A 26561-nucleotide genomic window follows, 5' to 3' on the forward strand; every position below is an offset into this window, starting at 1 on the left:
TGCAACACCTCCAGAGGGCGCTCGCTCCGGCGCATATCGGTCGATGCAAGAAGCCGCGCTTCCCGGTAAAGATTCCGCTTATACAAGCTGCAGTTGTCGTGGAGCGTGAGAAGCAGTCGGGAATCTTTGAGCGCTATCGCCTTCCACTCAAGGTGAAAATAACGCACGCTCCAAATATTTGCAGAGGGGCTTCGTTTTTAGTTTTGAAAAAATGCAGCAAGGACAGATGGTCCGATGAATATTACTCATATCGCCATTTACATTTTATTTATGTCGCTCACATATGTTTTCATATTTAAAATAAGTCAGTGTTCAAAGCATTCCTGCTTATAAGGAAATGTGGCGCAGGCACTAGATTCCACGTGCCAATTTTAGGACTGATGGTATAATAAGCCGCACTTTAACACATCATTTCAGAATGTTTTTCCAGGGAATACGGTGAATAGTTCATATGTGAACGACTATGACTAATACAAGATATGAATATTTCAAAATTTGTGGTTCTGCTCCTGTGAACGATATGCGTTTTGTACAGACAGCATTCATTGCTGCTTTCGCAATATGCTTGCTAAAGTGATCAGAGTTCCCGATCAGGCAATGCGTTCTTGGCGGAAGGAACACTATGTTGACGCCGCGCCCTAACGGCTCCACTAATGAGTGCACTAATCCTGCATGCGGCATAAAGCGTCGACCGCCTTGCGAAAGTTCATTCCGAACCACGCATACCGCTACGGCTAAACCGCAACTGACACTCCCCTTCTTCGATCCAAGAAAACTAAGCACCATTTGTTTACCTTGTGTGTTGTAGAACAGTAACATAAGAAATACCACTGGGCTATATTTGACAATGTCGAACTGAATAATGAAATAACTTATGGCTCTAAGAAGGTATTGCAAATCTAGCAAAAGAAACAAGCACCTGCTATCCAGTGGTTAAAATTTTGACTGGCATCGCCAGCTGTGCCTGATAGTTTATTTGTGACAAGGCCAAGATACGCGGATCTTCAGCTTGGCGCCATGGTGTTGTCCCCCTTATTGGCCAGGATCTCGTTCTCGTCAGGGATGTGCGCCTTGTTCTTGAGCAGGAGAAAGGCGACGATGGTAATAACCACGGCCGCTCCTACAATCCCCAATGAGATCCACATCAGAATGGACATGCTGTGTTCTCTGCTGTCCCCATCCGCCTCCGGAGTAGGTATTGTTCCGTCATCAAAGGGGGTTTCAGCCTTTGCCGGCGTCGTTCCCTGTTTGGGAGGCCTTCCCGGTGAAGGTGACTCTTCCAAACTGCTTGGCTTTATGAGCAGTATCTCAATAACCCTTGACGTTTCAGACTTGAGGCCATCCTCATTAATCACCTGCGCTGCCACGTACGCGGTGAGGTTGGAGCCGGTGCCATTACTTGACGTAACCACCCACTGGTGGGGAAGAGCAAGAGTCACCGCGTGTTCAGAACCAGCAGAAAGGGGGGTCAGGGTGCCTTTCATCACTTTGGATATCTCCTCTTGGCTATCGAAGCTTGATCGAACCGCGTCGAAGTCTCTGCCTCCTCGGATCTCTACGGCCGAAGCTGCAATCGAAAAGAAAGATAATAACGCTGGCACATGCCATTACACTCGCGTTGAGCTTCAGAAAGAGCTTGCATCTGCTCGCTTGCTGACCCACGAGTTAGATTGATAGCAGTTAGTAAGCAACACCATGGAGTCAAAAGGACAGTATATATATACAATATGTTCAAGCATTCACTAACCAATTAAAAAAAAAGCGCAAGCTTATATGCCGGCGAAAGCAGTTTTGCGCTTTTAACAACAATCTGAAGAAGCCTATCCTATATATTGTGTACTTAAAAAATCTTTATTCTGTTATGATCATCTACTAGTTGCTTATTTATAGCACTTAGGTCTAATATCTAATATATCGATGTCGAAAATATGAATTATTCTTCGCGTCTGCTTTTGCGCATCGTGGTTCTTTTTCAAGAGTAAAAGAAAGCTCACCAAAATAAAAATGATATCGCGGGAAAACTCAACCAACGATTAACGTCGCTGGTAATGTCGTAAATTTGCCATGAATCAAAGCATCTACACATGGCATTTTTACAGCCTAAATGCGTCATTTATGAGTGGTGCATGAAGCCGGATTCCTTTCACGCACATAGGGGCAGCGGAGTGCGTGACAAATCATGCGCGTGCTGCAGACGCTGCATAAATACTAGGGTATAGAAATTATGTGACGAAATCCACAGCCTACATTATTTCATGCGGTGAAATGCCTGAATGCTTAACAAATATGCTGCAAATACTGGGGTCTTGCAGTGTAATATCGCAATTGTGCTTGCTCCCTGTTCCTACTGAGCCTCTTTGTTTTACAGAAGGCATTTCAGCGGCCAAGTAAACAAACGACCGCCTACTGTTGGCACAAGGGCGGTGCGAATAGTGATTTGTGAGAACGAATTCAATACGAATTTCATAGTCCCAGAATCGAACCGAATATCCAATAGTTTCCAATAGTTTTTGAATAATGAACAGCCTCTATCACAACTGACATTAAGCGGTCTTCGAACCCAAGCATTCCTAAACCTAGGTAGTTTGTGTGACTTCATTGCACATTACGAAGCCTTATTTATTGAAAGCACAAATGGAGCATTATCAGCAAAGACGCAAGTTCTTCGCGTGCACAGGATTCTTCAGAAAGGGCGAATGATTGCTTTCAAAGTGTGGCTGGCAAAGCGACGTTCCCTGGTATTCTGCATGCATCCTCATTTTTGATGTGGATGCTACGTCAAGAGGGGGGGGGAGGGGCATTTTACCGTACTTTCGGTCAAACGTGATGTTTAATTCGGCGCAGTTGACATTTTGAAATTATTCCAAAGGTATTCGGAGAATATTCACATTTACTACTACTGACTTCGATTCGAAGACCAAATCGAATAGGACACTAGTCGATACGTTAGTCAAAAGGTTGGAATATTCGCACACCCCTAGTTGCCACCCTAGACTGACTGCCCTGCTCGAGCCTGCTGCACTGGTAGATGGTTGGGACTGCTGCGCTTGCCTCAGTATCCGGCGCGTTTGTTGCGTATTGAGACGGACACCTTCCGCCATGGTCAGAAAAGTTGGATATCCTCTATCTTGCTGCCCGAGTTTCTTCACGCCATTTTGGGAACCCACGTGTTGGACGCAGGGGTGCAATGGCAGAGCAAGCCATAACTTTCTGCAACAAACTCCACACTGGTAGGCCTTAGAACGCCTGATGAGCACCAGTGTAAGTTCTAAATATTACACCTACTAAAGCATACTGAAATCTATCTAACGCTTCCTTTACTGCAGGGATGGACAAATGTACTGCAAAGCTACCTTTCTCGGAGCGATACGTTCTAGCCAATATTTGGCATGAATAGCCTTATTCCCGGCAGCGCGACAACTGCAGTGTCTGCGCACACCACCCATTCTACGGTTACGGCTGCTTTTCTCTGCGGAACAATACCAATGCAAAAAGCATGACATCTGTTCATAGAATACAAAACATATTCCCTTATCTTGTGATGCAAGTAGTGGGTGTTTGTTGATGCGTGTATAAATAGGAGCACTGGCAACCCTCTCTGTAGCTGCCGGCGTCACTATCGCTATTGCTGGTCCCTGCGTATTGAAAACTGCTACACCACATCCTATCAAGCGTAATTTTTCTAAACAAAATTGATTAAGCACTTGTAAGCCTGATAAGTCACGATGAGCACTAGTTTGAATGGAAAGACTAATACCTACGATGGCTCAGGGGAGCTCTATAGTAAGGTGACTGCTCGCGCTCGCATCGACCAATGAGAGACCGAGTTATGCCGTGCTTTACACCGTGTCCTTGGCAATATTTCTCTGCGCTGTTGTCAAGAGTGGCGCGACAATGGTGCCATCTGTGCACGAAGAATCTCCGTGATCGAATAATCGTTTTTTTTTTTTTCTACACAGTGATACTGCAGTGAGCCGCGTAATCAGTAAGGTTGTACATATATAAGAGATAGTGCTATACCACGCTTTTTTTTCTGTGTGCCATAATGCTCATACGCCGATTCAGGACACACGGGGCAAGCGTATGAAAGGGCGAGCGGTTTGTCCGACGCCTAGACCACGTGCTCGCGTGTAGGTGTGAAAGATACAGCTTTGGACGAGGTTGCCTTGTTTTATACGAACATCGTCAATAATAGCAGGCCTGCGCAAGCAGCGAAAGCGGCGCGCGATCCACTCACGGCTCCGCGGCGACAGAGGCGCTAGTCAAAGCTCCCTGGACGCGTGGCCGACACAACTTGCGAGCCAGCTCCTTCTCGTCTTAGACTGCAAACTTTTTCCGGCACGACTACCGTTACTAGAATTATGCCAAGCTTAAACAAGAACGATTCTTTTGCTCGACACCGCCATTACAAAGAACAAACGTGCAAACCAAGGGAGACGCCTTGCTGAGAAGGCTGTGTGTGCTGCGTGCCGGCGGTGAACTGCTCTCGCAGGGCGGCTCCCGATTTCGTACGTGCTTGGCACAACAGGCGCAGTGAAGAAATACTTTTACTTCGTTAGTTACTATTTCATGTGAAAGACAAATTGTACCTGATGTTTGTTAAGCTGTCAGCGGCCATAAATACGAATGCTTCGGTCGGGGTGAAGGGACCAGTGAGGAACAGGCTCGCCGAAAGCGCCGACTTTGTGGCAGGTAAGTCCACGCGCCATCTGGGCTGTATTAGGTTACGGCCGTTTGATCGCGCCCACTGTCGTATGGCGATATCCAGGCAGTTTTCCTTTCGTTGAGGGTCCAATCTGACGCCTCAATCCGCAGTTTTGATGAACGAAGTTTTGATGAGCAGATTCAGCTTCTAAACGAGGCTGGCTATTCTGATAACATTCTAAAGGCGGTAGCCGAAAAAAAAATTTGAACTGGTTGAAAAAAGAAAGAACAGGAATATTTGTGCAACAATTGAAAAAAAACTGAAGGACGCTTAAGCTTAACTTTGAAGAGTGGAACGCAATAGCATTGAAAGAGACCTGCCTACATCTCACGCTTCCACGCAACTGCAACTTATGTAACCGTAATCTTTACCGGGAAACACTGGCGGCGAACGCTGCGCACGTGGGCTAGCTTTCTGGCAAAAACCCGGTCTTGCATGGGCTGTTCCCCGAAGTCGTGGACAACAGCACCCCCCTCCCCCAACCACACACACAAAAAAAAAAACGGCATCAGTTTCTGGTTTGTGTTATTGTTCCGCACTTTCAGTATTTATGTCAGGGAAGGTTTATCATAAAAGGCATGCGGTTGTCGGTGTTTTGTATCATGTCATTTGTTTGTGGGCTGTCATTGTCGCAATGCCGAGGAATAATTTTGTCAGTGATGTAAAACAAAGTATGAGACACCTTAGTGATAGAATAGGGCGGCAATATAACATGCATATAGCGCATGTCATGTAGCAAGACCTGGCTTTTACATATACCTAAATATATAAGGAAGTTTTCACTCACAGACAACTCCGCCGATGCCCCACCGACTCCGGATTTTTGGCGACACGGGGCCCTTAAAGGGCCCCTCACCGAGTCCCATGTCAAATTTTGGTTACACGATGGAAGTTGTGCTATCTTGGGAGCGTTCTACCAATTGAATTTTTCAAATTGGCTAATTAATAGCAAAGATACAAATATTCGGGGCCGCGCACCAATTATTTCAGAAGGGAAGCGTCACGCCCAACAACGACACTTTCTCTACTTGCTCCATCAAGCCTGCGCAAGCAAAATTACTTCCCTTTGACGCACTTCCGCTGACGGTAGCGCGCGCGACCGGTCGCGTCGGTTGCATTTGTTTCATTCCGCGCAGCTCACGATTTTGGGCGCTGTGCACGGGAACACCTAATCGCTCCCGCTGTCGTATGGCGATATCCAGGCCGTTTTCCTTTCGTTGAGGGCCCAGTCTGACGTCTCATTCCGTAGTTTTGATGACCGAAGTTTTCATGGGCAGATTCAGCTTCTAAACGCGGCTGGCTTTTCTGATAACATTCTAAACGCGGTAGTGTTGTATTTAGTTTCGTTATTGATTTGAGTTCTTTATTCCTCAGGGGGCGCTTTTGTTCATTATATATATATGGTTGTATATGTTGAATAAACGCCGTTCGTCATCGCCATGGAAGCAGTGGGAGCAGATGTTCAACGTGTAATTGCAGGCATCCGCAGCCGCCGCATTCAAGCCGGAGCAACGCAAAGCTATTCTTTTGCATCGTTTGGGGGCGGAGGGCCAGCGTACTTATCAGACGCTACATGCAGGGACCAGCGCCCCAGCACCGGCAGAGCCAAGTGCCGCAGCACTCGCCGATGACAAGTCTGTCGTGGCCCCTCCTGATGAATACGACTCTGCACTCGCCGCATTACGGCACCAGTTTGCGACGTCATGCAACGTTATCCTCGAGCGTCATCGCTTTCACCAGCGCAGCCAAAACAAAGGCGAGTCCGTTCATGGCTTTGTTGCCGCTCTACGGGAGCTAGCGTCCCATTGTTTATTTGCCTCGCAAGTTGATACCCTGCGGGATCAATTCGTTGCCGGCGTAGCTTCCGATCGCGTACGTGAGCGGTTACTGCTCGAGGGTTCCACACTTTCATACAAGAATACAGTTCGAATTGCACTTCAGTGTGAGCAGACGGCTGATGAGCTAAGGGAGCTTCCTGCTTCGGTCGAAGCAATTTTATTGCGGCAGCGTCGTAAACCATTCTGGCATTCCTCGAAAAAAAAATTTGAGGACGCTTAAGCTTCGCCTTCAAGAGTGGAACGCGACAGCGTTCCCGTCGACCCGCCGAGGGGTGTAAGACAATGCGCTACGGCGCAGCGATCACTTACGAGACGCCCTGCATCGGACTTTGCACCCACCAATCACGCGATGAGCGTCGAGCAACGCAGCGTTCGGCGCGGCAACGAAGCGTGCGCCTCAGCAAGCGGAACGAACCAAAGAACTCGGTGTCTCGGAGGGGGAAACGATGTACGCCAGCCAAACGTCGTGATCGGCACGGGGAGAGAGATGGACAGATAGCGATCTAAAGAAAGGAAGGACGCTTCATTCTGCAACCCGTGAGGGAGCACCGCGAAGCGTCGTCAGCGGAGAGGCAGTCCGGGCCGCGACGGGCCTCGCACCGGTCCCCGCACAGCCCCAATGCGCGCGTGGCGCGCCAGCTGTCGGGGCAACGCCGTACATTGAGAGGAGGGGTCTTCTGTGTTTGCCGCAAGATGAATCTGCGTGTGCGGAAAGCGCAGAAGAAATGTAGCGGAAACGCACTTCGCTACTCGTGTAACTGCGACTTCTGTAAGTTACAGGTTCATAACTACCGATACACATGGCAGTATAACTTTCTACGGCTCGTTTCGAAGGCAAAACCGCATTCACTAGAGGCGCTTTTGTACCGCTTTGAAGCATCGAACTTGTGGCTGAGTGGTAGCGTCTCCGTCTCACACTCCGGAGACCCTGGTGCGATTCCCACCCGCCCCATCTTGCAAGTTGTTTTTTATTCATGAAGTGCCTCTCAGGATTTATCGCTCAGGGCCTACGCCGCCGACACCGACGACACCGGCTTTTCTGCGACACGAGCTCCTTAACGCTCGCGCGTTAAAAGGAATTCACAACCGGCAGCCACCTTTGCGGAGAATTCAACGAGGAGCGCGGGCGGCTCACGTGCACCGCAGCGGAACCGCCCTGAGCGGAACCGAGAACAGAGTAGCCGCTCCGGTTCGCCATTGTTTCCGATGCGGCTTGCGGGACCACATCGCGTCAGCGGCGCAGTGCCCAGCGCATGGCAAGACTGCGTTTTGCTGTCGCAAGGGCCACTTTCAAAGTGGTTGCAACCGCAAACTAACTCAAATGCAAGGCCGAGTCCATGAACTTGAATTTTATGAGGATGTTTCATCATCTAGCAGCGCTAAGCAAGTTTTGACTTTGCAACGTTCGGCGCGTAGCGGAATTCACATTCAAGTGCAAGTCGCGAATGTCACTTTCACATTCCTTGTTGATTCAGGGTTGTCTGTCAATCCTGTCGGAGCAAGAATTCAGCCGATATTTTCACAGCGTTCTGCTCCTGCCTGCTCCGCATGTTACTGTGTTTGACTACTCTCAACGGCCGATTCCCGTGCTATGTTGCTTCGAGGCAGACGTTCGGTTTAAAGGCCGCGCAGCGTCGCTACGTTTTTATGTTGTTCACCGAGGAACTTGCCTGATCGGTCTTGACGGCATCAAAGCCTTGGATCTTTGCATTGAGGGTACTGCTCTGAAGCGCTTATACACGTCCGTTGCTCCGATGCCGACTGTCGTTGACCCGCTATCCTGTTCCATTTCCATACCGTCAAGCACGCAGCCCCGTAACAAAGCTCTTCCGCCAGCCTTAGCACAAAAGTTCAGTTCACTTTTCAGTCCCCAGTTGGGTCTTGCTAATGGGTTCACTCATCACATCAAGACGCGGGTAGGCGTGCAGCCTGTCACTTCGAAGCTTCGCCTTCTGCCGTACTCGCTCCGGTCACCAGTATCAAATGAACTTCGAGGTTGCTGAGCCTTGACATCATCGAAAGCATCGATGCTTCTGAATCGGTGTCCCCCATTGTTATTGTTAACAAGAAGGATGGTAGCATCCGGATATGTGTAGACCTTCGAGAGCCGAACAAAGCTATTGTTCCAGGCAACTTCCCGTTGCCCCACACAGAGGAGCTGCTTCACGCTTTGGTAAACGCTACACACATCTCAAAACTTGACTTGGCTTCCGCTTACCACCAGGTTCTCTTGCACCCTGACAGAAGGGATTTGACAGCTTTCTTCACTCATGAAGGCCTTTTCCGTTTTAAAAGAGTTTCGTTTGGGCTGGTTTCTGCCCCAACGGCATTTCAGAAGATGATGGCGACAGTCCTTGACCGCTGCCCTGGCGTTTTGTTCTACATTGTTGACGTCATCATTTTTAGCAAGACCGCAGAAGAACACCTTTCGAACTTGAAGACCGCGCTGCAAAAGATCAAGAACGTAGGTCTGAAACTGCAGAACATATGCCTCTTCGACGTTCCAGAACTTGCGTTTCTAGGGCACAAGGTCACCGCACGTGGCATCTCGCCACTTCCAGAGAAGGTAGACACCATAGTTAACACACCAGTGCCAAGTGATGTTGCCACCGTTCGTTCTTTCCTGGGTCTCGTAGAATACTACTCCAAGTTTGTTCCACACTTGGCACAAGTGGTTGAGCCTATGAAATCCTTAATTCGCAAAATTGAGCCATTCATCTGGTCTGCTGAAGCAGACAGCAGTTTCAGGAGGGTCAAGGAAATGCTTTCGTCGAGTACAGTCCTCCAGATGTTCCATCCATCACAGCCAGTTATTGTGTCGACCGACGCGTCCGACTGTGGGCTGGGAGCAGTCCTGCAGCAACAAGCTGGCCACGAGCTCCGCACAGTCGCTTTCGGATCTCGTACACTGTAGCCTGCGGAGAGAAAATATTCAGTCGGTGAACGAGAAGCTTTTGCATGTACTTGGGCATGTGAGCGATGGCACACGTACCTTTGGGGTCGCCATTTCACAATTCGAACAGACCACGAGGCACTGGCGTCCTTGCTGTCGTCACAAGGACATGGAAGATGCCCACTCCGAATCGCACGCTGGAGTGCACAACTGATTTGCTACAATTTCACTGTTGAATACCGCAGGGGGCCACAAACACTGTAACAGATGTACTTTCTCGGCTGCCAGCACCTACCTCGGAGACAGAGATTGCTAAGGAAGAAGAAATTGTCTCGTTTATTCAGCCAGCCTGCGTGACAAAGAAGTTCAGGCAGGCCACCCTCGACGACAGTTGCCTGGAAACCATTAAGTCATTCATGCTGAGTTACTGGCCGTTGAAGAAGTCCATACCAGAAGAGGCGAAACCATTGTACACCATCCGGGAAGAATTTTCTGTTGTCGATAATCTGCTACTGCGTGGAAAGTGCTTCGTTGTTCCGTCCTCCTTCATGGCTCAGATCATGGGCATCGCGCACGAGACACATCCGAGTATCACGCGAGCGAAAGCGCGACTGCGTGAGCGGTTCTGGTGGCCACGAATAGATAATCAAGTGGTAACGGCAGTAAAGAACTGCCAAATCTGCCTGGAGGCAGATAAGTCCGCCAAGACATCACCAGCAACATTGAAACCTGTTGAATAGCCTGAGCTACCGTGGCATAAGCTTGGCCTAGACATTGTTGGTCCTTTGGAGCATGCAGCTCACAACAGTAGATTTGCTGTAACGCTTCTTGACTACGATTCTAAAAGGCCAGAGGTGTATTTTTGCACCGAAGTGTCCACGAGCACCGTGAAAGACTTTTTAAGAAGTGTTCTTGCCCGTGATGGCTACCGAGAAGAGATAGTTTGTGACAATGGACCTAGGTTCACTTCGCGTGAGCTCATCACTTTCCTGCAAACCAGAGGCGTCAGTCTTTCACATTGTTCGGTATACTGCCCCCAAGCCAATGGGCAAATAGAACGTTTCAATCGCACATTGAAAAATTTCATTCATCTCGCCCCTACAAAGACGACCACTCCGGCAAGCTGTCACAGAATATCTTGCCATTTGCCGCTGCCCTCCGCACTCCACCACCGGTGTCACTCCAGCAGTTCTGCAGCATGGTAGAATGCTCCGAACCAGGCTGGATGTCGTGGGTTTCTCAGCACCAGCATTTGCGGAAGACCCAGTCAAGGAGTTGGCGCGACTTCATCAAAGGGTTCGCCGTAAACAGCAGAGCGGACAAAAGGAGAGCCACCAAGAAGACGAAGATAGCCGTAGGCGATTTTGTCCGCATCAAAAAGCCGTCCGATCGTTTCAAGGGTAACTGCGCCTTTTCTGCACCAACTAAAGTGATCGAGAACAGAGGACCAGCTCTTTCCGACTTGGAGACGGCCGTACGTGGAATGCCTCCATGCTTTCCAGGGTTCCGGAGAGGGGCATCTGGGAACCAGGCCAGCCTGCCACGCCGCAGCCGCAGTCTCCCGATGTGCTGCAGCCTGCCCTGCTACAGCCGCCTTCTTCCAGGACGCAGGCGCGGTCTCCTGGCATACAGAAGCAGCAGTCTACGACCTCCTCGCCATCGTCGCCAGTGCGACGTCCAAAGCGGCAGACCCGAGAGCGCAGGCCGGTGGCCGGCGCTCGGCTCGTAGACTGCTGCTGCGGTATGCCAGGAGACCGCGCCTGCGTCCTGGAAGAAGGCGGCTGTAGCAGTGCAGGCTGCAGCACATCGGGAGACCAAAAAGTTGGCGGTCTGACGTTGTGTACATAGTTTGTAAATATGTGTAAATAAGTACAGTGTGCATGCCTTGGGGGTTTCCGTACTAATACTTACTAACAACTAATCACTAAAATACGGGAGGGAGTACGTTGTATTTAGTTTCGTTATTCATCAGAGTTCTTTATTCCCCAGGGGGCGCTTCTCTACATCAGTGTGTGTGTGTGTGCGTGTGCGTGTGCGCGTGCGCGCGTGCGTGTGCGCGCGTGCGTGTGCGTGTGTGTGTGTGTGTGTGTTGAATAAACGGTTTTTTTACATCGCGACGACTGGAGCCTGACTTCCACCTTGGGTCAATACGACAGGTAGCCAAAAAAATTGAACTTGTTGAAGCTAACTTGTTACCTTATTCTGTATCTATCGCTGCATATTCCCTTACGTTCTCATCTGTCACATGTGGACACATCAGCAGCAATCCCAAGTTAATTACTGTTTCCTGTTTGAGCAGACACCGCCACGATGTCGTACTCCACGATGGGAAAATGGCGAAAAGCATCCCAATTATCTAGTCAGTCAACCCTTGCAGTGCAACTATCACCCATTATCATTGACGAGCTCGCCGTCGAAAGCACTCGAGCGCCTCCTAGATTGTAAGTGGCCTAATGGGCCACTGAGAATCTATTCCGTTACAAGCAGCAGCACGGATTTAGGAAATGTCTATCCAGTAAATCTCAGCTCGCTTATTGTAGGCACAATAGCTTGAAGTCGAAGGACAACACACTAATAGACGAACACTGAGGCAGACGCTAGCGAATCACATATGATCCCGCGCTGGAACAGGGAAGATGAAAGCTTTGCTCTCGGCGCGCGCGACTGGCACGACGTGCGAAAGAGCAAAAGAAAGGGAGGTATATCTCTCTTGCTGCAGTAGCAAGTAACTCAAAAACACGCAAACATCCGGTTTGTGTATTTTGTTATTACTCTGAACTTTAAGTAGTGTATTGAGGCATCAGATTATACAAACAGATGTTGCCTTGAATAATCCTCGAAGTATCACGTGTCGATACGAGCAGCGTCACAGCATATACATTTACGTAAGGACACTTGCTGACATCCGTCATACCCCCTCCGCCCCTCACCTTTTTCGAGCGCTTAGGCCGCGAGAAGTGCGAGTGGCGTATAGTGTGCAATGTCAGCTCTTTCCGCGGCGCGTATAGTTTTAATTCTTAGCAGAAGCGATCGTGAGCGTCCATTGTATGCACGCTCAGCTCAAGATTGCTAGACCTGCTGAGGGGCCCTTTAACGCTGTCGCGTTAAAATGGGAACCCTAAGAGCATATCCACTTCTCACTATGCTACTAAATTTGAGAAATGTAGTACGAATCTTCTCTTTCGCATAAGGGTGTATATCGGGCAGATGGGACGTTGTGTCAATGTCTCCCTAAACTAACGTGAAACGTATGATTTAGTAGGTGGGCTGGTTCGTATTGTTGGTAGGGGAGACACGAAATACGAGAGAGAGAAGTGATTGAACCATATCAAATGCGAAAACCCGGTCGCGATCAGTGTGGGCGTGCCCTCCTTACAGAAGCGTAGCCAGTTTTTTTTTTTTTTTTTTTTTTTTTTTTTTTATGGAGGGGGCTAAAGTAGTTGCATACGCCCACACTGTGGTTTCTAAGAACCATTCTGGTCGCTCCTGTGATCTTGGTGTTTATTGTTATGGGAATGTAATGCGAAGTGTAGTTGTAAAGGGGACAAAAATAAACGCGAAAAGAAATGGAGCAGTTCCACCTGGTGGAAATGCGCGCACGTAATGCACGCAGTCACTTTGTGGAGTTATTACATTATGTGGCTATAGTTTCATGCGATTGCTTTCTTCATGGCAACGTATCCGTTATGATGAGAGTGTATAATATCCACAATATTACGACGTAGGCTTAAAAAGTTACATTTTTAATTTGTAGTTTTTATCCAAAACGCAATAAATAACGAGCACGCTGTGCATACAAGCATTTCATGTCGGTGCATCCGCATCGAACGTAAGGCCAATACAACTCATTCTGCACAGTCATCAAAACTCTGCAGGTACGTCACATACAGCACAGGTTTCTCCTCTAATAATGCAGACGGGGAATGATGCACACAAGCAGCTCTTATACAATAAATTATCTCGCGGAAATATCATCCTAAACCACGCACACAACACACACAAGAACAACCGCACAGTTATTGATTTACGGGAAACATAATAATGCAGTATAAATAAACAAAAAGCAGGCGAACAGGTGACTTCAATTACGACGTGTACAAGCACAAGCGCAGTGCTGCGACCACTGCGCTACAATACACAAGTGGAGACACAGCTTATTCCGGAGTATTTACCTGCAGCCGCGTGTCGGGTAAAGGAGAACGTAGTCAAGCGCGGCTTGTTCTCTGTTGGCGTTATATGTTATTGAATAAACTACCACCGGCAATTTTAAATCAAACTAAGTTGTTGCGTTACGCTGTACCTATCGCTGCATATTCCCTTGCGTTCTCATCTGTCTCATGTGGACACATCAACAGCAATCCCAAGCAAATTGCTGTCTCCTGTTTGTGCAGACATTGCCACGGTGTCGTACTCCACGATGGGAAAATGGCGAAAAACATCCCAATTACCTAGTCAGTCAACCCTTCCACTACAACTAACTATCACCCATTAACATTGACGAGTTTGCCGTTGAAAGCACTCGAGCGCCTACTAGATTGTAAATGGCCTAATGCGCCACTGAGAATCTATTAACTTCCGTTACAAGCGGCAGCACGGATTTAGGAAAAGTCTATCCAGTAAATCTCAGCTCGCTTATTGTAGGCGCAATAGCTTGAAATCCAAGGACAACGCATCAATAGACGCGTCTTTCTCGAATTTTACAAGTATTTCGACCGCATATCACATAACAATCTGCTCACTAAACTCACACCTAGGTTTGGGCGGCAATTTATTGACTTCACTGGAGCACATTCGTATAGGGCGTGTCCACCTTAACGTCTGTGAACAACTTATATTCCCTACGGGCTAACATTACCTCTGGTGTACCTAAAGGCGTTGGGCTATCACCATTATTGTTCCTAGTTTACATGAATGACCTTCCCAAATGCATAAAAACATAATTCGCGCTGTTCTTTCACGACTGTGTTGACTGTGCCACCACCTGCCCTGAAGGCGTTCAAAAAGTATAAGACGACATCCATTAGATCGTAACTTCAGCCCCGTCGAATCATTTTAAAGGGTGTGCGAATAATCGAGATTTTCGGAAAACGAACCAAATTGCGTTGTTCAATTCGGCCTTCCAATCTTATAGTCACTGTTCGTAAGTACGAACAATTTTCGAATACTTTTCGAATATTTCAAATCTTCAAGTTAGTACAGTTAGAACAATAGTGTAGTAAATTTTCACCCTAGCGGGCATAGTATAGACGTAATGCATGTGAACTTGCGCAGTGAAGCAGGTTACGTTGCTAAGGTATCCACACATTACAGGCTACAAAACGATCATTCGCACTCTTTGAATAGCCCTGTGCACGCAAAGAAATACGTGTTTGCCCCTAAGGCACCACTTGAGATCTTAATAAAAACCGCTTCATTACGCACTGAGTAATTGTAGAAACTTGCTAACTGGGCATGTTTTATATAAGTGTTCATAACAGCTTACCACTATTAGCAAACACTTCGATGTTCAAATGGATTTGCTTTTGGCAGTATAGCATTCATATTCAAGTCAGCCTCAAAAAGCGCTATTCGCGCACCTCTGATCAATGTACACATTTGTCCTTTGCCCTCCTTTTTTACGACACGCAGTTTCTGTAACGATTGCTCAAGACACTGCCAACAACATCACGTCTTAACCACATTCATCCAAGAGTACACATTCGTGGACGCACGTCAGCAATAAGCGACTCATTCTCAATGCTATAGACTTGCGAAACCCCCTTCCTGACAGCACCGCCTGGTGCTGCGAGCAAACTTGTTTCACACAATCGCTATGCAGTCACCTTTATCAGAACATAACGATGGTCATTTCTTGATTCTTTCTTCAATGAATGCCTTTAAATTGCTAAAACGCACAATAGTGCATCTACCTGTTTTAATGGAAAAATTACGTTATGAATTCACAATCCCGCACTATGAATTTTTGAATTGTTGTTATGTGCTTGAGTTATAAGTTTGCTCTTATAGAATTACCGTAGCAATCCCTGTATTTTTTCATCCCGTGTATTGCCTTTACGAACATAGTCGTACTACCCCGTATTTGCACCTCTCCTACGTGATGCCTTCGGGCATTTAGGGCTGTACAATAAATGAAATAAAAAAGTCGCAGACCGGCTAGGGCATGCTATGCCTGCTGTCTGTTATGACGGGGCTACGCAATAACAAGTTTACCCTTAAGAGGAAGCTTTAGCTCGGGCCCAACTCCGACGCGGCTATTCAAATACATGTAAAACGCAAAAACCATTTTCTGAGATAACCCCTGGACCGATTTTAATGAAATTTCTTTGATTTGAGAGAGAAAGTTAAGTTCTAGTGACTGTTGGAAGCAGAAGTTCGATTTAGGGCCTGAATTTTGTTACAAAGATTTCCAAATATTCGACCGTTTGAAAAGAATAGAAGCATGAAGTTTACAAATTCATAGCTCTGCATCAAGAACAGATATCGTGGTTCTGTAAACGGCATCCACTAGACCATTCAAAGCGGACAAATTTGATACGTCACTTTACATCTTACGTGAAATTGTTACGTTGGTTATAAGGGTTCTGCAAGAGCTGTATTTCCGTATTACTAAATTTTTTTTATATTCATGTGTAACATCTCAATTTTTTCCGCTTTAAATGTACGCTTAGATGCAATTATAGTATTATCATTTTTTGTTGTTGAGCAAACTCCGTAAACTCTGTAACATCTCAATTTTGTCCGCTTTACATGTACTATTAGATGCAATTCATAGAATTGTATTATGCTTTTTTGTTGTTGAGTAAACTCCGTAAGCTTGATAGTTGCGTTCTTGGAAATTTTCCATTTTTGCCGATTTTATTAAAAAATTCACAACCTAACTCAAAAATTCAAAACCAACAGTCACTAGATTTTAAGTTTTCTTTTAAATGCAACAAACTTCGTCAACTTTGGTGCAGTGGTTGCCGAGAAAAATGAATTTTCCTTTTACATGTATTTAGATAGGACCATTCGAGCTAAAGCTACCTCTTAAGAAAACAATCTTTTTTTCATAGTCAGCAAAACATTTCCAGACTACTTTACTTACTGGTGCACTATGCCCATAAACAAACTAAGATATTTGACTACAAAAAAAGTTCATGTTTCATACGCACAGGATGATGCTCTAACCACTGCGATACAAAAAATCAACTTGAGCGTTTTTCATAGCATTGTTTTTTTTTTCTCGCTCCCATGTTGTTGAGGCATTACTATGAATTAAATCTTTTATGACGTTTCTTATGGAAGCCAAGTGGGCTATGAGGGCGAGTCAGAAAGCCTTTGACCCTATTTTTGTTAGCCAAATTAACGCACATACGGGTAATTTCAAATATACCTACTGTTGTACGTGTCTTGCACTAATTTGCCACAAGGACGCCCCACTGGTTCAGACATTTATCCTGTCACAGCTCTAAATTTGAGATACCACTTTAGTGACATTCGTCCGGCTGACTGTGGAACTACCGTCGGACTGCTGTCTTAGCTTCATCGTTGCACGTGAATAGCTGTCATGCCAGGAACTACTTCAGCGGGCATAAAACGTGTATATCACCAGGGGCGAGGTCCTGACTGTATGGTGGGTGGTCCAGATTCTCCGATTGAAATGGCCGTCTCATCAAAGCTGATTGCCTTGAGTGGCCTGGAATTGTCCTGGATGATAACCGGGTTGTCGACATCGAGAAGGCCTCGGCGTTTTTGCCTCATAGCAGCCTGAAGGCATGTCAGTGTGGAACAATAATCGTGGCATTCATGGTTGCCCCTCGTGGTATAAAATCCACTGGAGCGGATCTCGGCGATCGTAGAACACCATTGCCATTACTTGTCCAACAGATGAGAGCGGAATTTTTTTTTTTTTTTCACAGGCGAACCTGGATGTTTGCACACCAGGCTCTGCTGCTTCGATTCCGGCGTGAAATTCGAGATCCACGTGTCATCGCAAGTAGCAGTGTGGTCCAGGAAACTTTCAACCTCCTTGCCATTTCGTTGCACCTGATGCAGTGAAGCAATAATTCACGTGCCTTTTATTATGTCGTCCGAATGCTTAGGCACCCGCCGACATGAAACCTTACGGTACCCTAAAGACCCGTGAACGATGTCGTAAACGCACCTATACGAAATGTCCCGGAAAATATCCTTGAAATGCACACGCCCATCCGTTTTTTTCGTTGCATCTATGCTGGAAATGTCAGTCAGTAACGCACGCGTCTCCTCGAACTTTAGTTTTTATTCAAGTGTTCACGGCCGTTTGCAAACTCACAACACCCAACACCTGGCATTTCTCAAAGCGAGAGAACTTTCTACATACGTAGGCTGCACTTCCCTGCAGATTTCGATGGGCGCTTGTCCCTTGCTCAATAGAAAATAATCACAGTTCCTTGCTCGGGCGCCGCGGATTTGTGAAGCACAACCGCCATATTTAAGAACTTACCATAGGGCCGTGCCGCGGAGCTATCGGCAGATAGGGCCGGGACGGGCCAAGGCAGGCCCACCGCTGGGACTGGATTTGCTCATTTGGCATTACAAGCCGTAATATGGCTATAAAAAATCGGGTCAAGAGTCTTGCATTCCGTGCACCCTGCACGCTATAGTGGCTATGAACGCGTGTCCTGGACAAAAAAACAAAAGCAACTCCACACTTAGCTTAGTTGAAAGCAATTGAAGTTTTTAGTGATTCTTGTCGGGAATCTGTCACCTTGCATTATTCGCGTTTTGTAGAGGGCGCAAGAAAACGTGCAGAAAAAGTCGCAGTTTCCCCAGGAAGGCGAAGCATCGATTGCGATAGCAAATTAGTGGATAGCTATACGAAGTAAGGAGAGTAGTTTTATTTGCCATGTAAACTTCGATACATTCGCTTAGTAACTTAATTAACAAGCACGATGTCGGAGCGTACAAGCAAGCATGAACACATCACACTCCATTAGCGCGGACACTCGCCGCAAAACGCTGAACGCTGGTGTGAGCAAGCGCAGCAGCAGCAGTGAGCGAAGTGACCGAGCCGTCTATCGATTCGACGCAAGAGCAGAGTGAACACAGCGCGCAAAAAGGTATGAGCCGTCTGCAGATCCATTTCACGTTCTTACGTTGCCGCGGCCGTACAAAGTACCCACTTATTTGCGCAGTCAATGGCGCCCCCTCCTCCTTCGCTCCCTCTTGTGCAGCCTCTCCGCTTTCATCTATATATGGCGCACGAGATCGAGTCACGCTCGTCAGACGAGCACATCATACAAATTAAAATTATTAAAATAAAAGCTTGAGAGCTTCCATAAATGCGTTTGATTCTCTGGTTATTATGTAGACATCGTGATGTGGACATGGTAGGGTGAATTGGTAAGTGACGAGACGGTTGGATATGAACGTATTTACACCGAAGACATAAAAGTGAAACAGAGTGATGGGTATCCAACGGCTGTAGGTGAAGTTCTTGTTTAAGGTTAGTAATACTGAAATGGCGGTGGTAGTTAGATTATATAAATCAAGTGGCCCTATTTTAAATGCACTCTACGTTCTTAACAAGTGCAGCTGATGAAACCAAGCTGCTGAAGGAAATTCTAGCTGCGGGCAAACGAAAGTTATATAGGATAATTAACGTACATGAGTTGGAATTATGCAAATTATGATGAACATAGGCAAGTGCTTAGATGCCTTAGGGCAAGTGGTGGTTATGTGCTCCACCCAGGAAAGGGTAGGAGTTATCCTGGGTAGGTTTATCAAGAAGCACGAGGTAACATTGTATTATTTCCAGAACAAGGGAATCTAGAGGTAGAGTACTTACGTCTCAACGAAATTACCTGGCTTTTAGTTAAGGATCATTAGCCATTTTCACACCAGGATTTAATAGCGCTAAGATCATTTTGAAGGGTAAGATGGTCATTAAGATGCTGTTTAATTTAACTTTTTACTGATGTTTACATCGTCACGCTGCTCTATCTTGATGTGGTCTCTTGGGCCCAGACAAGCTGTTTGACACAGGTTTTTTCCCAAGAGCTCCGACCATATGTATGGTGAAATAAATTGAACTGAAATTATCTCGTTTAATAACCTGGTAGACAGTGTATTAATCGGCAAAAATCCTTATACTGGAAGTTATCTTAGTGCAAATGCCATTATTGTAAACTAAAGCAGCAAGGGGCCTGGGACACTACCTCGTGGTACACCCTTTATTACGTCACAGAGGTAAGAAGAAACGTTATTTTTGACTGTGGATTGAATGCGACATAATAATAAGTTTCTAATCCACAAGAAAGATAAGCTGTGAATTCGAAGGGCTGATAATATTGCAGTAAGAAATAAGAAATATTATGTATATCGCTAAATGAACAGATGCAATTGATTAAATGATGTTGACTAAACACACACGATCTCTGCGTTGTGCCTGGTGGTTCCTTGGGACAAAGTGTGCTTGACCGGCACACGTGCAGCGGTGGAGCGCACTATTCGCACTTCGTATTTTTCTCAAAGCCAGGGCGCTGGCATCTGGATCAGCGTTACCCGAGATTAATTGGTCAGGCAGTTATGTTTGTACGTTCGGCTGTTCTGTCACCCAGGGCTGACAAGCTGGCCGTCATGGAGATCCCATTGCGTGATTAAAGGTGCCATTGTCGACGACTTCTGGAATGCCGTGTTCCCCACTCGCTACAGGCCCGACTGCCCATGGTGCGGAGGCATACCAACATTACAACACATTACTTGGGATTGTGAATCATACCCGTTTGATAAAACACACCACACAATGGAGCAATGGGAGGCACAGCTAACCAGCTCAGACCTGGCCGGACAACAGTCCTTCATAAGACAGGTCAAGCGGGCGGCCGAGGCCAGCGGGGCCTTGGACTAAAGGGTCTACGACTACTGCACGTAAATCGTTTAAGCCAATAAAAGTTTCTCTCTCTGTGAGAACTGCATAAGCTCCAGGTGCTCATATTGCCACGTGGTTGCCTCGTATGAGGGGGCGATCTTGCAACGTTAAAGGCGGAGTTTGGCGGAATAGTGCGACGTCATGGGCGGTATTTTACAAACGGTTCAACAGTTTTGATTGACCAAGAAGAAGAAAAGTGAACGCCCTCGACGAGTGCAAGGGGGAAATTAACTGGATAAAAAGCAGAGCTGGAGTATTGTGGGATAGGTTCAGACATCAAAAGACTGACATGTAGTGAGCCATAGAGCCCTTCTTGCGATTCATGTAAATCTGTAATACACCTTTTTGTCATCTATGGGGTGCCGCTTTGGACCTAACTTTCGCCTGGCATGTGGCACAGCCCCAACCATGGCACCATTTTGGCCGCTTGGACTTTCCGACTTCACAATGGTGTCCAAGACTGATCTTCCCGATGCTTCAAAATAGGATTTACTCCCATTTTACACCTATGCATTTTGTAGATTTTCTCATGCACTAAAACTTCATTCTTCTTTCTTTAGAGACTTATGCATTGAAAGGCTTCCTTTCTTTTTGAGCATGCTTGTAACAAGTGAGCAGGCCCTACATACCCCTATTCAAAGAGACAAGGTTTGTCAAACGTGAAGTGCCCCTGAAATGGTTTTTAGCCTATACATAGAGAGTATATCGCCTAGAGCCTACAGTTGCATAAATTTGCTCTACTCTCAAGCCATGGCATTCCCCTGCCAGTTTTTACCTTGAGGCTATGGCCATGTCCTGCCTCCTAAGACACATGTCATGTGTTCAAGTTTGTTATGCGGTTGATTTGAACTTTGTATCCGCATCTCTTTCACATTTCATCTCGCTACTGTAATGATGGCGGCCTCAACAATTTGCAGTTGCTGCAGCTTATTCCCTGCACGCGTCTGGAATGCAAGAAAATGAACACGGCATAGTGCTAGTACCATTCATGTTTGTGCTACAAAAAAGATTTGTATTACTACATCTATTTTTCATGAGAGAACCCCTTTACATCCCATATGCCGCTGTAACCGGGATGTGGAAGGGTTCTCGCATGAAAAACAAGAACCGGGCTCCTCGGTTCCCTTTCTTCTCTTTCATGACAATACGAGGGTTCTGAATCGGGCAATAATAATGCCTTCAGGTAGCATGCGTGTGTTTACTGACCAGTTTCCTTCATCCAAGAGATCCCGTACTCGTGACGCCTGAGGCAGAAAGGATGTTCCACATATGCCGTCAATGTTTTTATGTGGTGGCGCTGGTTGACACTCCCAGGGTTAGTACCAGAGTAAAACAAATATCCTAGCAAGTGGTTGTGAAAACGGTGCCGCGGTAACTCGATTGCTAAGAGCATCGCACACGTAATGCGAAAATGTGGGTTTGTTTCCCAGCTGCAGACTTTTGTTCTTTCATCCACTTTCCCTTCCATGAATCTATCATTTCTTTAACTCAATTAGTAAGTACAAGTAGTTGCCCTATGGTGTCCTTGGTGTCCTTGTTGGCTTCTGTTATGAGTATTTGGAGGCATAGATATATATTAGTCTGTATACGGCGCCAGTCCTAGGCCTGTACTCCCGTATGGTAGGCGTATGGCCGGTTGTATTTTGTCTGTATTTTCGTTAGTTTTCGAGGATGTGTGGGTGGAGCGAGGGCTCTTCGACAAGACCGACTGGTGCTTGGATGCTTATTCGTAAGCATCCAAGTACCAGTCGTTGCACCAGTTGTACCATGCACCACATCATCGCATGGTACAATTCTAGGATGGTGCCTAGTCTTCTCTGAATTTTGTGTGGGGTGGTGCCCGTCATGAATAAACGGCATGCGGCTTGGGAGTCCGTCATAACCAACGCAGAGTATTCTTTTGCCTCTGCATCGTGAAGGGCTGGTGCTATGGCTACTGCCTCAAGGTGCAGGTCAAAGGGGCCCGAATAGAGGCCATTATTGATGTGGACTGATTGAGGGCCGCTTTTGTGAATTTGTTGCTACTCTAGGCGCTTCCATGTAGTGTATGTCTGGATTGCTTCCATATTTGTTTTGTAAAGCCTTTGACCACGCTTTTCTTCTCGTTTGGTGTTCCGTGCTCGTATTATTTGGGACTGGTGAAGCTAGAATTTTCTGTCGTGTTTGTCTGGGTAGCAAAACTGTTTGTTCCCCGCCGTACTGCGCTCTCACGAGATCTCCCACCTTTTGCACCGGGGCTGTTCCTTGTTCTGTCGAATTCAGACGTTCTCTCTGTGCCACAACTACCACAGTGGCGTGTTCTTCGTATGTGTCGTAAGTAACAAGAGTCTCCAGCCTCTCGGTACTTGTGTTTTTTGTTTACCCCAGGGCAGCCTTACACGCTGTCCTGATTATGGAGTTCACTTTGGTCGTTTGGGCATTATTTACTTTTTGAAAGGGGTAGCTATTGGTCTACCTGCCTCTAACGAATGCTTGTATGAGTCTGATCGTCTCTGCTTCTTTGAAGCCTTTTCTATGTTTTGTGACACTGTGAATCATTTGCACCACATTTGTTATTTATAGCATGTGTGATAACTTGCCGTTCTTTGGTATCGATATGCCGAGTATTCTCAGTTGTACCTCTCCACTTGGCTGTATATACATTATTGAGCTTCACTCCGGGTGCTTAGTCCTCCTCAAGTTTATGGATTCCACTCCTATATACGTCGACTTTTCCGGTGCGCACTTCACGCCTGCCTCTCGAGAAAAGTGTTCCACTTGCTCAATCGTGTTCTGCAGTGTGCACTCTTTTTCCTGCGTCTGAGCCTCTGGTTGCCTATAGTGAAAGTGAAACAGAGCGATGGGTATCCAACGGCTCCGTAAACTCTCAAAGCAAACGCCAATTTCTGCATTCCTATATTGAAGAGGAGTGGGGATAGGATGACGCCTTGCGGAGTTCCTTTGTTGGTTAGTATAATGTGTGCGGATCTCGTTGACCCTATACCAATCATTGCTTTTATTTTTGATAAGATCCTGTGTAATTGTATGTTCGTTCTCCGCACGCATCCAGTTTTCTGAAGTTGTTTGAGAATAGTTAGATGGGAGATAGTATAGAAAGCATTTCTGATTTCTAGTGCTAGGATGATACTTTCCTCGCGTGCGTTTGATGGGTTAGGCGTTTTCTCTTCTAAGGGTAGGAAGAACTCTTGCTCTGAAATGTGTGGTAGAACGCCGAACATGGAGTGTGCAAACATTCCGAAATCTTTAATATGCTTGCTAAGGCACGTTTGTACCACCTCGCCGAAAAGTTTTCCTATGCATGAAGTGAGTGATATAGGCCGTAAATTTTGGATGTGTTTAAGTTTTGCTGGTTTCGGTACGAGAAAAATGTTAGCTTTCTTCCATTCCCGTGACACTGTACCAGGGTGCCATACAATATTTGTTAAAAAATCTGTTAGTTGAGCTAATGTGTTGTAATTTAAGTTGCAAATGATAGCGTTCGTGATTTGATCACTACCTGGGGCCGTGTTCTTTTTGAATTACTGCCGCGGCATAAACATCTGCCACCGTTACGCGGCTAGCAAGTTTCTCATTTTTGACGCACCAGTACGTCCGTGACGCGGTGTCTGTATGTGATGTCTGTTCTGTCTTCAAATAAGCATTTTGAAGCTGTTCTACGAGTTCCACGTCTGTTCCCTTTTATTGCTTATTTTTTGGAAGGTGGTATTCACCACCACTCTTGTGTTTGTGGAGCCTATGATGCTTCTCAATATGGCCCATGTTTTTTGGCGTGGAAGGTGCCTTGTAAAGAGTAACAGAACTGAAGCAAAAACTAGCAAACAGAAAAACTTCTCGAGAGGAATCAAGCTAAAGCAAAGTGTGCTCTTCCATATGCCACAATTATTTTCTACTAAATGCAGCTGGTGGATTGCTAGTGTAGTTGTCCTCTTCCCTTTTAATATAAGGTCTTCAATATTTCCATTGTGTTCTGGTTGTGCTGACTAAGCAGTAGCTCTTTGTTTAGATGGCTTTCGCATTTCCTCTTATGCGCTGATACTTTCTCCAAAAGCATTCAAAGATGATAAGTGGTTTCTTTACCTACGCATTACCACAATGAGCAATTCGGTCAACATACAAAAGTCCACAAGACATTTGCAGCCGTGAACAATGCCTGTGCAAAATTGCCAAACATGAAATTTGGCTAGCCTTTCGGAACACTGAATGCAACCTGCATTAGGACATAGCCTTCTTTGCACGGCAAGACAAATAGTGACCAGAAAGTTTCTTCAGAGAAATTATAACCATATGTACACCCAGTGACGTCACTTCATTTATATAGCATTTATATTTATCTGCTATGTCCAACAAACAATTGAACTTGATGTTTTCCTTGCGACTTTATTGCGGAATTTTGAATTTTCTGCAGTTTCAGGCACTGAAATACAAAAATTCTCAGCGCTGCTGCATGAACATCTTGGTTTGTATATTTCGGCAGGAGTTAAATGAGCAGGAGCCCTTGCTTTATTACTTGTCTCTTAACTTCCAAGATTTATTGCACCTGTTGTATGAAACAACTAATAAATTACATGCAGCCGTGAATCATGCAGAGTTCACTCATTACTGGGAAAGTTTTCTTTGATACATTACCATAAAATAAGTGGCCCCCCATTTATACCTTGGAGAATAAAGTAGCAATTTTTCAGAACATTTGTAATGAACACAGCCTTCGAGCTTTCTCGTCTTCAAGATATCTCTGCACATGGAAGCAAGATGTTGAGCATGCGTGTGCAATGGTTACTGACAGAGTGAGTAAATGGAAAGAGACAACACATTTGGCGGTCAGCCTCGCTTTAGTCCAAAAGTAGATGACGCGAGTGTTGGATTTGTAGTTTCTGTTCCCCAGGTACTCTTGCTTATTATAACCAGTCCAGGCTGCTGTTGTTGCTGTTGTAACTCATTGATTTTCATTGTGTTAAACTATAATAGCCAGCCGAACACAATACAGAAAAAGTGAAATAATAAATGGACAAGACAAGGGAAGAATATATATATATATATATATATATCTATATGTATGCATATGTATGTAAAAAAACATATATATGTGTATGTGTGCTTTTTCTTTTCATCTATGGGATCGAATGCGAGCGCTGTTGCTGTTATTGCGAGCGCCGTTACAACCACTCACAAATCTTGCAGACGAAAATATTCATTTAATTGTATCAAGCGTCATTTCCTCAGAGCCTTTTTCCGGACATGCATACGTAGGTACATGACTGAGGAAAGCCACTAATTTGCAGCTTTCCTTCCCCATGGGTGCATTGGCGCAGCTACACGCACAAAAACAGACAGCACAAGGCAAATCTATTTACGAGGAAGGCTTAAAAAGGAACAACTCGTGGTGCAGCCTAAAACGAACCATACAACAGATACAATAACATCTCTTTGTAGACATTTAATCCAAATAAGAGAGAAATGGTGGCAGGGCAATACACAAGAGAAAAAAAAAGATTGCTAAAGATGTCTCAAAGGGAATTATAAGGAATTGTATAGATCGAGGTGCAAGATAAGTCAAGCCTGTTTAGTACAAAAGGCAAAGTATATTTTAGAGTTTGAAAATTATAGTTCATACGTTGGTCAGACAAATACCAGTATTCATGGTGTTGTGTAGGGTAGTAGTGAATGCTGGTGTGGAGGTTAGCAACTTCGGATAAAAATAATATGCCGTGTTCAATCTGATTTATGTAGCTGTAAAATATCGTAACAGAACATGTGGTAAACAGTGGTTCAGGACGTGTTATGTGGCACAGCAGAAATTGCTCTAAGCGCATTCTACTGTATAACCGAGAGCTTCATGATGCTGTTGAGTCAGATTGAGGTTAGGTTCCAATCACTCCCAGCATGAAATATATATATATATATATATATATATATATATATATATATATATATATATATATATATATATATATATATATATATAATTATCAGTCATACCACTCGTAGTACAGCCCTCTGGGCGGTTCTCTTTTCGAAAGTAGTCTTATTCGAGTTATAATAATTACACAAAGGTATTTCGCACTCGTAAGCTGCAGTCCTTGAGATAGTTACTCGGGCTAGCTTCCCACGCTAAGCGTGCCACGCTCACCTAGCACCTGATCAAGCTTTTCCTAGTCTCTAGAACCGCTTGAGTTCGGTTTTATCCATGGGCGGTCATTTTTCCAAGACGTATGCCAAGAAGAAGTATCGTGGACG

The 26561-nt window shown here is 45.8% G+C and overlaps 1 protein-coding gene across 1 annotated transcript in view; it reads right to left on the reverse strand.

Moving 5' to 3' along the window:
- Positions 1 to 925: 925 nt before the first annotated feature.
- Positions 926 to 26561, reverse strand: part of LOC129384105 (calcium-activated chloride channel regulator 1-like) — a 548714-nt gene continuing 523078 nt past the window's right edge. Inside the window, exon 17 of the mRNA XM_055069245.1 lies at positions 926 to 1567. Coding sequence (XP_054925220.1) covers positions 1005 to 1567 — 563 coding nt within the window. The 3' untranslated portion in view covers positions 926 to 1004. The remainder of the gene's footprint in view (positions 1568 to 26561) is intronic.

The sequence above is a fragment of the Dermacentor andersoni genome, chromosome 9 (assembly GCF_023375885.2).
Source record: "Dermacentor andersoni chromosome 9, qqDerAnde1_hic_scaffold, whole genome shotgun sequence".
In the NCBI taxonomy this organism is placed as follows: Eukaryota; Metazoa; Arthropoda; class Arachnida; order Ixodida; family Ixodidae; genus Dermacentor; species Dermacentor andersoni.